Source organism: Rhinopithecus bieti, unplaced genomic scaffold (genome assembly GCF_001698545.2).
Source record: "Rhinopithecus bieti isolate Rb0 unplaced genomic scaffold, ASM169854v2 scaffold_23898, whole genome shotgun sequence".
NCBI classification, from domain to species: Eukaryota; Metazoa; Chordata; class Mammalia; order Primates; family Cercopithecidae; genus Rhinopithecus; species Rhinopithecus bieti.
The window spans coordinates 61,830-77,145 of record NW_016811065.1 but is presented as its reverse complement, the minus strand read 5'-3'; the positions used below and the strand labels follow the sequence as shown (position 1 = coordinate 77,145).

The following is a 15,316-nucleotide window of genomic DNA, read 5'->3' as shown; positions in this document are numbered from 1 at the left end:
GAGGGCGTGGGCTCCCGGCTCCCGGAAGCGGCGGCCGCGGCGCGGAGCCTAGCGGGCGTCGGTCGCCGGAGCTGCAATGAGCGGCGCCCGGAGGCTGTGACCTGCGCGCGGCGGGCAGACCGGGGCCCCTGAATGGCGGCTAGCTGAGGCGGCGGCGGCGGCTCAGGCTCCTCGGGGCGTGGCGTGGCGGCGGCCGAGGTGATGCTGCTCAAGCTCCTGCAGAGACAGACCTATACCTGCCTGTCTCACAGGTATGGGCTCTACGTCTGCTTCGTGGGCGTCGTTGTCACCATCGTCTCCGCTTTCCAGTTCGGAGAGGTGAGTAGCGGCGCCGCCGCCTGGACCGGGCGCCTCGACCCTGCGCTGCCCTCGCCATGCCCCGCGATGCCCCAGTACAGTATGTTTTTTTTTCATCATTAGAGATGGGGTTTTGCCATGTTGCCCAGGCTGGTCTCGAATTCCTGAGCTCAGGCGATCTCCCTGCCTCGGCGTCCCAGAGTGCTGGGATTACAGGCGTGAGCCACCGCGCCCGGCCAAATACAGTATTCTTTATCATAAACGTGTACAGAGACTATGAGCAAGTCAGAACTGAAAGAAGGCATGTATGTGATTTTAGATATTGCTCCCCCCGCCTACCTTTTTTAAAAATAGAGACGGAGGTCTCCCTATGTTGCCCAGGTTGATCTGGAACTCATGGGCTCAAGTGATCCTTCCTTGTTGGCTTCCCAAAGTGCTGGGGTTACAGGCATGAGCTACCGCACCTGGCCCAAGAATGCCACTTTTAGCAACTGGGAGAAAAGCTGTATTTTCAAGTGGTTTGAAATCTGTCTCTTAGTTTTAATTTTTTTCTTTTTCTTTTATTTGGTAGGAGGTTACAAAAGGTTTTAAAATTAACAGAGTAGTTTTTAGAAATGCTATAGTATACATTTGCTTGAAGTCTTTACCTCAAACAAAGACTTCAAGAGAGAAAGCTCCAGATGTGTAAGTGTGGACTATCTAATGAATATCATAGCACTTGCTAGTCTTTGTTTCATGTGTTGCAACTTAATGTATCTGTGGGTAGTTAGGTGCCTTATTGCTTTTGTGTGATTTTTTGGCCTTGATTAATTTTGAGTTAACTGTTTATTAAGTCCTATGCAGTGTGAAGGTGACTTAAAGGCATCAGGTGTTAGAATTTTTCATTTCATTTTATTTTTTTTGAGACAGATCCTTGCTCTGTTCCCCAGGCTGGAGTGCAGTGGCTCAATCTCGGCTCACTGCAACCTCTACCTCCCAGGTTCAAGAAATTCTCCTGCCTCAGCCTCCCGAGTAGCTGGGACTACAGGCGCGTACCACCATGCCCAGCTAATTTTTGTATTTTTAGTAGAGATGGAGTTTCACTATGTTGGCCAGGCTGGTCTCAAACTCCTGACTTCAAGTGATCTGCCTGCCTCGGCCTCTCAAAGTGTTGGGATTACAGGTGTAAGCCACCACACCTGGCCTGAATTTTTCATTTTATATCCTTTTCCTTTTGCTTTCATTCCATGCCTGGCTGTTTACCAAAAGAGAGACATTTTGTTGTAGTATTGAAATGGCCACAGATCATAAGGTTTGGAACAGACAAGAGAAATGAGAGGTAGACAATGCCAACAGGTGCCATGAGAGGTGCAGGCAGCTGGCCTGTGGTTAACTTGTAAGGCATAGTGGAAAAGAGGAGCTGCATGGTTAGGCAGATTTGGGCTTGAATGCTGCTTCCAGTTGATAATAATCATAATAATAGCTAATATGTATATTGGTCTTAACAGGTGTCAGGCACTCTCTTAATTGCTTTACAAATATTAACTAATTTAATCCTCAACATCACCCCTGCGAGATAGGTACTATTATTATACTCATTTTATAGGTGATTAAATGGAGGCATTTGCATGACTTAATCCAGCCAATTCGTGGCAGAGCTGGGCTTCAAACCAAGGCAGGCTGGCTCTGAGCTGTGGTTTTTTTTTTTTTTTTTTGAGACGGAGTCTCACACTGTCACCCAAGCTGGAGTGCAATGGCGCAATCTCGGCTCACTGCAACCTCTGCCTCCTGGGTTCACGTGAGTCTCCTGTCTCAGCGTCCTGAGTAGCTGGGATTACAGGCGCACACCACCACACCCGGCTAATTTTTTGTGTTTTTAGTAGAGACGGGGTTTCACTATGTTGGCCAGACTGGTCTCGAACTCCTGACTTCGTGATTCGCTCGCTTTGGCCTCCCATGGGATTACAGGCATGAGCCACCACGACCGGCCCAAGCTGTGCTCTCAAGCACCCCTTTTTATGGTTTCTCAAACAGCCCAGGCTGTTCCTTGTCTGATCTTGGGAAGGATATTTAACCTCTCTGAGCTTCCTCATCTTTGAAACAGAGGCAAGAATACCTTCCTTGCAGGGTTGATAATGAGGATTAAGTAAGACCTGTATGTAAAGCACCTCACACAGTTCCTAATACATAACAGACTCTCATTAAATGGTCATGGCTACTGCTGCTATTATATTTTCAACTATTTTATGTCCTTAAACCTTATTTTGAAATATATCCTTGAATCAAAATACTTTGATCATATAGTTAATATTACCGACTTGTTAATAATCTCACTAATTGTACTGGATTGTAAGCTCACTAATTGTAAGTCCTTTTGGACTAAGAAGATCATTGTTTTTTGTTTTGAGATAGTCTCACTCTGTTGCCCAGGCTGGAGTGCAGTGGGGTGATCTCAGATCACTGCAACCTCCACCTTCCAGGTTCAAGTCATTTTCCCTGCCCCACCCTCTTGAGTAACTGGATTTACAGGTGACCGCCACCATGCCAGGCTAATTTTTTTGTATTTTTAGTAGAGACGGGGTTTCACCATGTTGGCCAGGCTGGTCTCAAACTCTGGACCTTAGGTGATCCGCCTGCCTTGGCCTCCCAAAATCCTGGGATTATAGATGTGAGCCACCGTGCCTGGCCCTCAGAAGATCATTAACTGTGAATTTGTTATCTTCTTCTCCTCCTCTCAATATAACAGGTATTTGATGCTGTATTTTGATAAGCCTTTTCTGTACTCATCCAAACTTTGAGAAGTAGAATTGAGGGAAGGAAGTATGAAATAAAAACAAGCTGGGTGAGGTGGCTCACGCCTCTAATCCCAGGACTTTGGGAGACTAAGGTTGGAGGATTGCTTGAAGCCAGGCGTTGGACTAGCCTGGGAAACAAAGGAGACTCTGTCTCTACAAAAAAAAAAAATAAATAAAAATAAAGGCTGGGCGTGGTGGCTCACACCTATAATCCCAGCACTTTGGCAGGCTGAGGCAGGAGAATTGCTTGAGCTGAGGAGTTTGAGACCAGCCTGAGCAACATGGTGAAACCCTGTCTCTACAAAAAAAGTAGAGTAGTCCCAGCTGCTTGGGAGACTGATGTGGGAGGATTACTTGAGCCCTGGTGGTTGAGGCTGCATGAGCCGTGATTACACCATTGCACTTCAGTCAGGGTGACAGAGTGAAACCTTGTCTCAAAAATAAATACATAAAAAAAGTTAGCTAGGTGTGGTGGCACATGCCTGTAGTCCCAGCTACTCAGGAGGCTGCGGCAAGAGTGTTGCTTGAGCCCAGGAGTTTGAAGTACAGTGCCTATGATTGTGCCACGCACTCCAGCCTGGTTGACCCTGTCTCAACAAACAAACAAAAAAAAACTCCTACAGGGAGAGCCCTCAGAATGGGGACTAGTGGTCACAAAAATGCATTACCTTGGGCTGTAGGTAGCAGGTATCAGACTGTTGTAAGTTTGTTAGCTCCACAAATGGGTTTACTAGATTGACTGCTCTTAAGATCCTTTTTAGCTTAGAAACTTCCAATTTTTAAATAGTTTGTCCTCTGTTAGTTGCTACTGTATAGATTTTAAAACGTGCTTTTGAGTTAAAATTTATTTCAGGGCCATCATTATTTAATCGAACCATTTATATGCAAGTCCACAATTCCTCACACTCAGGAAAATACAGACTATACATAGCCTCAAGTCAGTTTAGGTCATTTTGCCACCAAATAAGTACAGGGCAGGTCAAGTTTAGTTGCCAAATAAGGTACAAAAAGATCTCTAGTTAGTACTGGTCTGTTTTGAAAAAAAAAAAAATTAAAATCAGAAAATAAAATTAAAATGAGAAACAAAAAGTTAGAAGCCCCTCCAGTATTCAGAGCATTTTGGATTTCAGGATTACTAATAGAGGATTGTAGATCACTGTGTATGTGTGTATCTGTGTGGGGGTATGGTATATGTATAGCATATCACTTCCTTTGTGCACTAAGTATGAAAACAAATATCCAAATATGGAAACAAATATCCAAGAATTAACTTACATAAAGAAGCAAAATAGGTTCACACAGAGTCTGCTAGTAACGAATAGTAATGTTTTCCTGACCTCTCTGCTCCCTTTCGCTTTCCTGCTTTCTGTTGCCATTTTGAATCAATGAGTTATTTTCTGTGAAAAGGAGAGTTGAAAACGGGGTCTAGCTCGAGTTATGTTCAGCCTCAGTGGTGACCAGTGTCTCATACTGGCCTTATTTCAAGAAATTAGTTATGTTTGTATTTGATTAGTTCACTCATTAAACAGATATATTTGAGTGTGTTCTTGGCCAAAGGCAACAAATAGATGAAGTAGAAAGAGGCCTGGCCTGAGAGTCAGGGACTGTCTGGCCTGCTTCTCGGTGGTTCCCAAACTGAGTATCTCCCAGCCATCTTGTGGGTTGGGAGTAGCCCCTCTTCTCTGTTTTGTGTAAATTTCTTTTTCAGAGGATGGGGAAAGTTTCATTGTTTAAAAAATGTTTAAGGCTGGGCGCGGTGGCTCACGCCTGTAATCCCAGCACTCTGGGAGGCCGAGGCGGGCGGATCACGAGGTCAGGAGATCGAGACCATCCTGGCTAACACGGTGAAACCCTGTCTCTACTAAAGAATACAAAAAATTAGCCAGGCGTGGTGGCGGGCGCCTGTAGTCCCAGCTACTCTTGAGGCTGAGGCAGGAGAATGGCGTAAACCCGGGAGGCGGAGCTTGCAGTGAGCCGAGATCGCGCCACTGCACTCCAGCCTGGGCTACAGAGTGAGACTCTGTCTCAAAAAAAAAGAAAAAAAAAAAAGTTTAAAAACTATGAGACTGTATTTCTAAGGGCCTCATTTTAGCTTTAATGTTCTGTGAATACACATTTATTGGATGCTTCACATGAGAAGCATGAATTACAATGTAATGGATTTTATACTAGAGAGAAAATGCCAATGGCCACACAGAGCCTTTTTAAAAGGTCTCTTTCTAAAAAAAGAAAAAAAAAAAGTTTAAAACTATGAGACTGTATTTCTAAGGGCCTCATTTTAGCTTTAATGTTCTGTGAATACACATTTATTGGATGCTTCACATGAGAAGCATGAATTACAATGTAATGGATTTTATACTAGAGAGAAAATGCCAATGGCCACACAGAGCCTTTTTAAAAGGTCTCTTTCTTTGGGGGGGTTTGAGAGAGATACATAGGCCAGCTAACTATCAAACTAGGGACCTTGTCTTATTCTCTGCTGTATTCTTAGCAACTAGAAAGTGATTGGTACCCAGTAGATGCTGAATAAATACTTGACTGGTGCACGAATGAATGGATCGATGAATTGGGTTGATCTTAACTGACATCATTTCAAATTTATTTCAAGTAAAGGCAAATTTTTTGCTCTGATGCAGTGTTTATAGTTCCCTTTTATTTCTCAAATGTGATTGATCAGATTATAACTTGAACCTTTTCATGTTCTGAGAATCATTCCTGCTCTGGTAACTTTCTCTAAAAACCTGAGACCTGTTAGACTGTACAGTGGAAGATGCTGTTGTTAGAATATACAGTGGAAAATGCTGTCAGAGATACAAACAATTATAGCTCATGCCTTTGGCTATCCTTTAGTTGAGATGAGGCTGAGATATATGTATGAGGACTGAGTAACAACACAGGGGAATAAGCAATTGAATGCTGGAGTTGGTACACAACAATTGCTTAGAAAGTCAGAAGACAGAAGAATATTGTGGGTTGAAACATCCTCGAGGCAGTTCCAAGACCTTTACAGGGAGGCATGAGCTTTAGGGAGGCTTCATGTACAAGTAGGAGTTTAAACAGAAGAGAGACAAGGAAAGATTTTTTTAGGAAGTGGTGGGAGTAATTTTAGCATAAAGTTGGTAATGTCAGAAAAGTTTGTGATTGCTTTTTCTTTTTGAATTACTGATGGTTTAACATTGCTGCTGGAATTAGTTAACAGCACTAGATTGCAAGTGACAGACTCCCAACTCACACCTAGCTTATTAACTAGTTTATTATTAGCCAGTTTATTAACGGGGATAATTGAAAAATACAGGATGAGGCCAGGTGTGGTGGCTCACATGTGTAATCCCAGCACTTTGGGAGGCCAAGGCGAGTTCGAAACCAGCCTGGCCAACATGGTGAAACCATGTCTCTACTAAAAATACAAAAATTAACTGGGCGTGGTGGTGCGTGCCTTTAGTCCCAGCTACTTGGTAGGCTGAGGCAGAAGAATTGCTTGAACCCCGGAGGCAGAGGTTGCAGTGAGCCAAGATTGTGCCACTGCACTCCAGCATGGGCGACAAGTGAGGCTCTGTCTCAAACAAAACAAACAAAAAGGTTAACAACAACAACAACAAAAATATATATGGTGAAGTTTCTGGCAGGAGTGGATCGAGGTGCTCAAATGATGTCACCAGGAATCTCTTTTTGTCCCTGTTCCTCACCTCTGCCTTCCCCTCTTTTAGTTTGCTTCTCAGCATGCTCTCCTCATATGAGAACAAAGATTGCTGCTGGCAACCCCAGCTTCTGTTCTACCAGTTCAGTAACTGCAGCAGAAAGCTTTTCTTTCTCATTAGTGCCAACTAGACTCAGGGCTGTCTGCCTAGCCAGAGGAATGAGTGTCCTTGTTATACCCTTGTTAACCACTGGGATCATCTCCAGAAATAGGGGAGTGGGTGGGGCTATCCGTCTCAGCTGAACCACATGAACTGAGAGGAGAGCCCCAGAAGATAATCACGAGGCTGTTACCCAAAGAAGAGCAGGAACAACAGATGTCTTGAAGACACTGGCTTCAGTCAAAACCCATTTCCTTTCCCTGACTTTACTGTTGACATTGTGTCTGTGATAGCTGTTAGCCCTCTACCTTGCTCTAGAAGTTGTAAAGTGGGTTGTTTCTATTTTTAATATCTGGTTAATTATCTATGAAACTTGTTTTCTTGCATGGATATATTAATATGGAGCTTTGTTAAACACAGCCCAAGTGTGCCCTTATAAATCTTTTAGTAATGATCAAATATACACCTTTAACTTAATATGGTGATTTGATAATTGCATTTGGTCTTTCTCTTGAGATCTAAATATTGTTCATTTTGTTAATGAATTTTATCACATTGTGAGAGAAAAACTTAACCTGACTTTTTTTTTTTGAGACAGAGTCTCATTCTGTTGCCCAGGCTGGAGTGTAGTGGCACAATCTCAGCTCACTGCAACTTCCACCTCCTGGGTTCAAGTGATTCTCTTGTGTCAGCCTCCCGAGTAGCTGGGATTACAGGCACCCACCACAACACCTGGCTAATTTTTGTAATTTTAGTAGAGACGGAGTTACAGCATGTTGGCCAGGCTGGTCTCAAACTCCTGACCTCAAGTGATTTGCCCGTCTCGGCCTCCCAAAGTGCTGGGATTACAGATGTGGGCCCCTGTGCTTGGCCTTAACCGTGCCTGCTGCCTCTCCAACAAGCTCTAGAGCCACACTTCCTACCAGCTGCCTACACCGCATGCGTGGCCTCCTGCCTTCCTGAGACTCCGCCTTGTTCATCCTGGCACTTTTCCCTTCCTAAGCCCAGACATAGTTTCAGAATAATTTCTCTAACAGTTTGGTGTTCTTGCCGCTTTTGGGAGGACTCTCAGAAGATGGAGGAATAACTTGACCCAGGACCTCAGCAATCCTTTCCTGGCATTGGTCGCGGTTATGCTCATAGAGCCATTCTTAAGCAAATCTGTTGAAAGGAGAAAGGGGTTACTTTTAGACCAATCCGACCTACCTCTGAATCCGGGGACTGGTCTCCAAATATTTGTTATGTAGGGATAGGTACCTTTATGGAAGAAGAATAGATAAGTGATGCTGGGTGGGCAGCTGGCTGTAATTGTCATGTTGAATGAGCACACCTTGTGGGATGTGTAGCCAATCCCTTTATTCTTTATCTTCACCTGTCTCTTTCTGATGTCTTGCGCTCCTGCCCCTGGATGAAGATTCAGGTGGGCCTGAGACTTCTGTGGTCACTTCACACTATAGAACAGAATGTGAATTCAGCAATTAGAGTCTTCCGTCCTAAAGCATAACAACTTAAAGCCTAAGTTCCCTCTCCCAGTACAGGCCTGCTGCAGGCAGAAAGTCTGCAGTTGAGGAAGGGAGGGTGGCCACAGTAGGCATCTTCTCACTTTTCATCACTTGATGCTTCTCTTTCTGCTCTGTAACCTGTTTCTGATCCCTCCTGTGTTGGAGCACATGGAAGAAAGGAAGGAAATGAGAACAGGAAACTTTTTCCTGAATGAGTGCAGGAGCTCTCTGGGATTTGCAGGTGTCAGAGTTTATTCCCTCCTGAGTGTTTTCAAGGGGCATCCTTCAGAGACCACAGCCACCACCGTGCTCAGGAGTGGTCACTTGCTTTTCCCCTGATGAGACCAAATGCCTCTTTGTTCCATTTGGCTGCTTATTCCTTCCATAGATCCTAAGAATCTGATAATAATGGGAGCTTCTCTTTTCAGCCTCTTTTGCCCAATGAGTAGACCCAGGATGACCTTCTGCTAGTTCTCCGTTGTGTGTGGCCCACACTCTTTGCTCAGACTAGGGGAGGGTGGGCTGATTCCAGCAGAGTGACAACTTCTCTCTTGTCCTCAGAGCTTAGCCGGCCAGCCCTTTATATTTTTCAGGTGTTACACAGACATGGTACCTGCCCAACTTCATGGACCCATAGTGAGTTCTCTTGGTAATTTTGTTGAGCCCTTTTCTTGGGCGTAAGGAAGTGGGAAACAGACTTCCACTGCTCCCCCTTGAATGAGGTGGAGCAGGAGTCACACAATGCCAGCTGCTTGTGAAAACCTCCTCTGATCGCCACCTCCTGGACCTTTCTACCATGATTTGGATGAGTTTGCAACTATTCCTTAAGAAACGTTATATCTTGGCCCAACATTTCACTTTGGAATATGGTATCTTGTATTTTGCTGCCTCAGAAGAAATTTATTTTTACATGCACAGCTTCTCAATTTGGGTACCAGTTAATTGAGCTTGCCTGGGAGATGAAACTTATTTGCTATTTCTGTGCTCAGCATCCTGGTCACAAAGATGGAATCTTCCTTATCTTCAAATCCCTGTGCCCTGGCAGAGTACTGCCTCATTCATTCAGTTAGTAGTTAATTTTTGAGTACTGTGCCAGACCCCTGGGGATCCAGCAGTGAACAAAGCAGACTCAGCTCCTGCTGACAAGGAGCTTATATTCTGGTGGTGCAGTCAGACGTTAACTGCTACTTCATTACTATTGTGAGAAATGCTGCAAAGAAATAGAGCATCATTGTGGAAGAGACCAGCAGTGAGAATCAGTTTGGTCTGGTGGCAGGGGATCAGGAGATGCTTGCTTTTTTTTTTTTTTCTTTTGTTTTTGAGACGGAGTCTCGCTCTGTCGCCCAGTCTGGAGTGCCATGGCTGCGATCACGGCTCACTGCAACCTCCACCTCCTGGGTTCAAGTGATTCTCCTGCCTCAGCCTCCTGAGTAGCTGGGATTACGGGCTTGCACTGCCATGCCCAGCGACTTCTTAAATTTTTAGTAGAGATGGGGTTTCACTAATTGGCCAGGCTGGTCTTGAACCCCTGACTCAGGTGATCCATCCACATCAGCCTCCCAAAGTGCTGGGATTACAGGTGTGAGCCACTGCGCCCAGCCGGGAGATGCTTTCTTGCTTGATGCTGTTTGAGTTCAACAGTAAAGGGTAAGAATTGCTGAGACTGAGGACAGAGGAGGTCAAGTCAACTCTAGGACAGTGGTTCTTAGCTAGATGCGATTTTGCCAAATGTCTAGAAACATTTTTGGTTGATACAGGTTGGGCATGGCATGGGGTTGCTGCTACTGGCATTTAGTGGGTAGAAGCCAGGGATCCTGCCAAACATCCTATAGTGCACAGGACAGCCCCTACAACAAAGAATCATCCAGCCCAAAATGTTGGTAGTGCTGAAGTTGAGAAATCCAGAATTAGAAGGGGCAAGAATGACTGCAGGGCAGTTAATCTGCAGGTCTGGCCTGGGACTAGGTCAGTGGAAGGACATAGGAAGAGAAATGGACAGATGCAAGAGGCTTAGGAGGCAAAATCCTCCAGTCCTTATCTTTCATTATGTGCTAGCACTCCACTAACATCTTGGGATATAAAAGTAAGCGAGATAGACAAGTTCATTTGCTCTCACAGACCCTACTTGTAGGTCTTCAGTGAATATTTGTTGAATGAATACTTACAAGCATCAAAATTTATTTTTGTTGCTGATTGTGACTGAACTTAGGAAGAGTGGTTTAAGTGAGGTGCCTAATGTATATAAGACATCTTGTATAGAACCTGGTGCTAGATATTCAGCTAATTAAGTGCCAGCTGTCCCATCTCAGGATTGTTTTCCATGTGGCCGCTGTGCTCATGAAGACAGGACAGGAGACCACCCTGTGGGCTTATGCCTGTTAATCTTTCCTTAAATACGGAACAGAAGAACTCACAGTGATTTCTTTACCTCGGTGTGCTTTGTTATGATTGCTATGAAATCAGAGGGAGCAAGTGCTTTATTTAAGATAGCTTGTACTGTATATTAATATATGTAGGCTTCCTCTAGTTCCTTCTAAAATATAACAGGTGTATCTATAATAGATTATATATATTCACGATATATCTTTTTAAAATTTCTGTCATTCTTTAGATGGTTCTCATCTTGTGATACAGATGCAGAATCTTTAGCAGTTGATTAGTCAGCCTATGTGTGATTCATGTGCGTACTAAATTAAACAGGAAAAAGTGATCTTTCAGAAAGACCAGGTCACACCCATTCAGGGAGTGAAACTCATTCTACGATCAGACTAAAACTCATGTTGCCCACTTTAAGATTACTTCCCAAAATTGCTTCATTTTTTAGGATTCTAGTTTATCTTTTTCCTTTGACATACCTTTTTTCCCCCTTCATTTTCTCACTTCATTTCTGTCTCTCATTAATTCCAAATTAGATAATGCTTCTAAAGCAAATTTTCAGAAGTTGTTCATGTGACAGGCTTATGGAGGTGTTCTCTCTGGGCCAGTGTATTAGTCCATTTTCATACTGCTGCGAAGAAATACCTGAGACTGGGTAGTTTATAAAGAAAAAGAGGCTTAGGCCAGACATAGTGGCTCATGCCTGTAATCCCAGCACTTTGGGAGGCCGAGGCAGGCGGATCACCTGAGGTCAGGAGTTCAAGACCAGTCTGGCCAACATGGTGAAAACTTGTCTCTAGTAAAAATACAAAAATTAGCCAAGTGTGGTAGTGGACATCTGTAATCCCAGCTACTTGGGAGCCTGAGGCAGGAGAATTGCTTGAACCCAGGAGTTGGAGGTTGCAGTGAGCCAAGATCGTGTCATTGCACTCCAGCCTGGGTGACAAAAGCAAGACTCTGTCTCAAAAAAAAAAAAAAAAAAGAGAAAAAAGAGGTTTAAGGTACTCGCAGTTCCACGTGGCTGGGGATGCCTTACAATCATGGTGAAAGGGGAAGGAGGAACAAAGGCACGTCTTACATGGCGGCAGTCAAGAGAACATGTGCAGATGCCCTCTTGGAACTGCCCTTTCTCATCAGATCTTGTGAGACTTACTCACTATCACAGGAACAGCTTGGGAAAAGCCTGCTTCCATGATTTGCTTAGCTCCCACCAGGTCCCTCCCATGACACATGGGGATTATGGGAGCTACAATTCAAAATGAGATTTGGGTGGGGACACAACCAAACTATATCAGCCAGGTTCTCTGCTGCTGACTAAAGACACAGAGGGCTGGGCATGGTTGCACAGGCCTGTAATCCCAACACTTTGGGAGTCCGAGGTGGGTGGATCACCTGAAGTCAGGAGTTTGAGACCAGCCTGGCCAACATGGTGAAACCTTGTCTCTACTAAACACACAAAAATTAGTTGTGTGGTGGCAGGTGCCTATAATCCCAGCTACTCGGGAGGCTAAGGCAGGAGAATCACTTGAACCTGGGAGGAAGAGGTTGCAGTGAGCTGAGATTGTGCCACTGCACTCCAGCCTGGGTGACAGAGTGAGACTGTGTCTCAAAAAAAAAAGAAGAAGACGCACAAAGATAGTTAGGTTGCTTTCTGCTCTGGAGGAACTCATAGTCCAGACAGGGAGATGGACAAGCAAATAGGCAAACTTAAATGTGATGAATACAGTTGAAGAGGTAGGTATGGGTGTCGGGCACACTTTCTCAGATGGTGTGACACCTGAGCTTGATCTGGAAGGAGATGGCTGAGTAAAGGAAGGGGAGTGTTTTTGTTTGTTTGTTTCGTTTTTTAAGGGAAAGATGCCATTGGTGTAAAGGTATGGATATGAGACATTATTAACTTCTAAGAACAAAAATAGTTCTAAAGGGCTGTAGCATCTTTGGAGTGACAGGGGAATGAAGCCGAAGAGGCAGGCAGGGGCCAGTTTAGGACTCGCCTGCTGGGTGGTGCTAAGAAGTGTGAATTCATCCTAAAGTAAATGGGGACCATGAAAGGATTTTAAGGAAGAGTGATGAAATCAAATCTGTGCTTAGAACAGTTGCTCCGGAGGTAATGTGGAAGATGAATTGCAGGTGGGAGAAAATGGGCAATGGGAGACAGGGTGAAAATCCCACATCAAGTATAATGTTTCAGAATCCATAAGTTTTTTTAATATTTTTATTTTTTGGGGCAGGATCTCACTATGTTCCCCAGGCTGGTCTTGAACTCCTGGGCTCAAGTGATCCTCCCACCTCAGCCTCCCCATAGCTGGGATTGTAGGCATGTGTCACCTTGGCTAGCTAGCAAGCTATTTAAAAAATTAATTACTTTTAATTTTTAATTATTATGGCTGTATAATAGTTATGCACATTTATGGAGTACATGTGATAGTTTTATACATGCATACAATGTGTAATGATCAGGCTGGGTGCAGTGACTCACACCTGAATCCCAGCACTTTGAGAGGCTTAGATGGGTGGGTTGCTTGAACTCAGGTGTTCAAGGCCAGCCTGGGCAACATGACGAAACCCTATCTCTACAAAAAAATACAAAACTTAGCTAGGTGTGGTAGCACATGCCTGTAGTCCCAGCTACTCTGGAGGCTGAGGTAGGAGGATCACTGGAGCCCATGAGATTGAGGCTACCTTGAGCCATGATTGTGCCACTGCTCCACCCTGGGTGACAGAGTGAGACCCTGTCTCCAAAAATAAAAAAGAAAAAAAAAAGAAAAAAGGGAATGATAACATCTGGGTAATTGGAATATTCATCATCTCAACCATGTTTCATTTCTTTGTGTTGGGAACATTCCAGATCTTCATTTTTAGCTATTTTGAAATATTACAATAAACTATTTTTCAGTTGCCCTATTGTGCTGTCGAACACTAGGACTATCTAACTGTATTTCTGTACCAATTAGCCAATCACTCTTCATCCCCACTGCCCCCACTACCCTTTCCATACTCTGATAACCACCATTCTATTCTCTACCTCCATGAGATCAGTTTTTTAGCTCCCACATTTGAGTGAGAAATGTGAATGAAATTTGTTTTTCCGAGCCTGGCTTATTTTACTTAACATCATATCCTCTGGTTCCATCCATGTTGCTGCAAATTACAGGATTTTATTCTTATTTATGGCTGAATAATATCCCATTGTGTGTATATACAATTTTCTTTATCCATTCATCCACTGATGTACACTTATGTTGCTTCCAAATCTTGGCCATTGTGAATAGTGCTGAAATAAACATGGGAGTGTAGGTATCTCTTCCATACACTGATTTCCTTTCTTTTGGGTTTATACCCAGTAGTGGGATTGCTAGATCATACAGTCGTTCTATTTTTAGTTTTTTGAGGCATCTTCAAAGTGTTTTCCATAGTGGCTATACTAATTTACATTCCCACTAACAGAGTACAAGCATTGCCTTTTCACCAAGTCCTTGCTAGTGTTTCTTATTTTCTGTCTTTTTGATAATAGCCACTTTGACTAAGGTGAGATGTCTCACTGTGGTTTTAATTACGTATTTCCCTGATGACTTGTAATGTTGAGCATTTTTTAATATACCTATGGCCACTTACATGTGTCTTCTTTTGAGAAATGTCTATTCTGATGTTTTGCCAATATTAAAATCAGATTATTTGGGTTTTTTTTTAATGCCGTTGTGTTGTTTGAGTTCCTTATATATTCTGATTATTAAATCCTTGTCAAATGAATAGTTTACAAGTAATTTTTCTCATTCTGTAGGTAGTCTCTTCATTTTGTTGATTGTTTCCTTTGCTGTGCAGAAGCTTTTTAGCTTGATGCAATTCCATTTGTCCGTTTATCTTTGACTGTGTATTCTCTTTAGGTCTTACTCAAGAAGTCTTTGCCCAGACAATTGTCCTGAATTTCCCCAGTTATTTTCTTCTAGTAGTTTCATAGTTTCAGGTCTTAGATTTAAGTCTTTAATCCATTTTGATTTGAGTTTTGTATATGGTGAGAGATAGGGGTCCAGTTTTATTCTTCTGCATATGGAAATCTTGTTTTCCCAGCACCATGTATTGAAGAGACTGTCCTTTCCCCACTGTATGTTCTTGGCACTTTTGTCAGAAATTAGTTTGCTGTAAATCTGCGGATTTATTTCCGAGTTCTCTATTCTGTTCTGTTGATCTTTGTGTCTGTTTTATACCATCACCATGCTGTTTTAGTTTCTGTAGCTCTGTGGTATACTTTGAAGTCAGGTGGTATGATGCCTCAAGCTTAGTTCTTTTTGCAGTCTTTCAGGATTGCTTTGCCTATTTGGGAGCAGAATCAGTGAGCACTGAATATTGATTTTTATAACTGTACAAAGACCTGAAAGGAAAGTGTCTTTGTTTTTAGAGAGAGGCTTTTTGTTTTTGTTTTTTTTTGGGACAGGGTCTTGCTTTGTTGCCCAGGCTAGAGTGCAATAGCTATTCACAGACACATTCATAGCAAACTGCAGCCTCAAAGTCCTGGGCTTAAGCAATTCTCTGATGTCAGCCTCCTGAGTAGCTGGTACTATGGGTGTATACC

General features: G+C 43.4%; 1 protein-coding gene across 1 annotated transcript in view; it reads left to right on the top strand.

Annotated features, from left to right (window-relative positions):
* Positions 1 to 17: 17 nt before the first annotated feature.
* GNPTAB (N-acetylglucosamine-1-phosphate transferase subunits alpha and beta) overlaps positions 18 to 15,316 on the top strand; it is a 77,105-nt gene continuing 61,806 nt past the window's right edge. Inside the window, exon 1 of the mRNA XM_017893462.1 lies at positions 18 to 318. Within this exon, the coding sequence (XP_017748951.1) occupies positions 202 to 318 (117 nt within the window). The 5' untranslated portion in view covers positions 18 to 201. The remainder of the gene's footprint in view (positions 319 to 15,316) is intronic.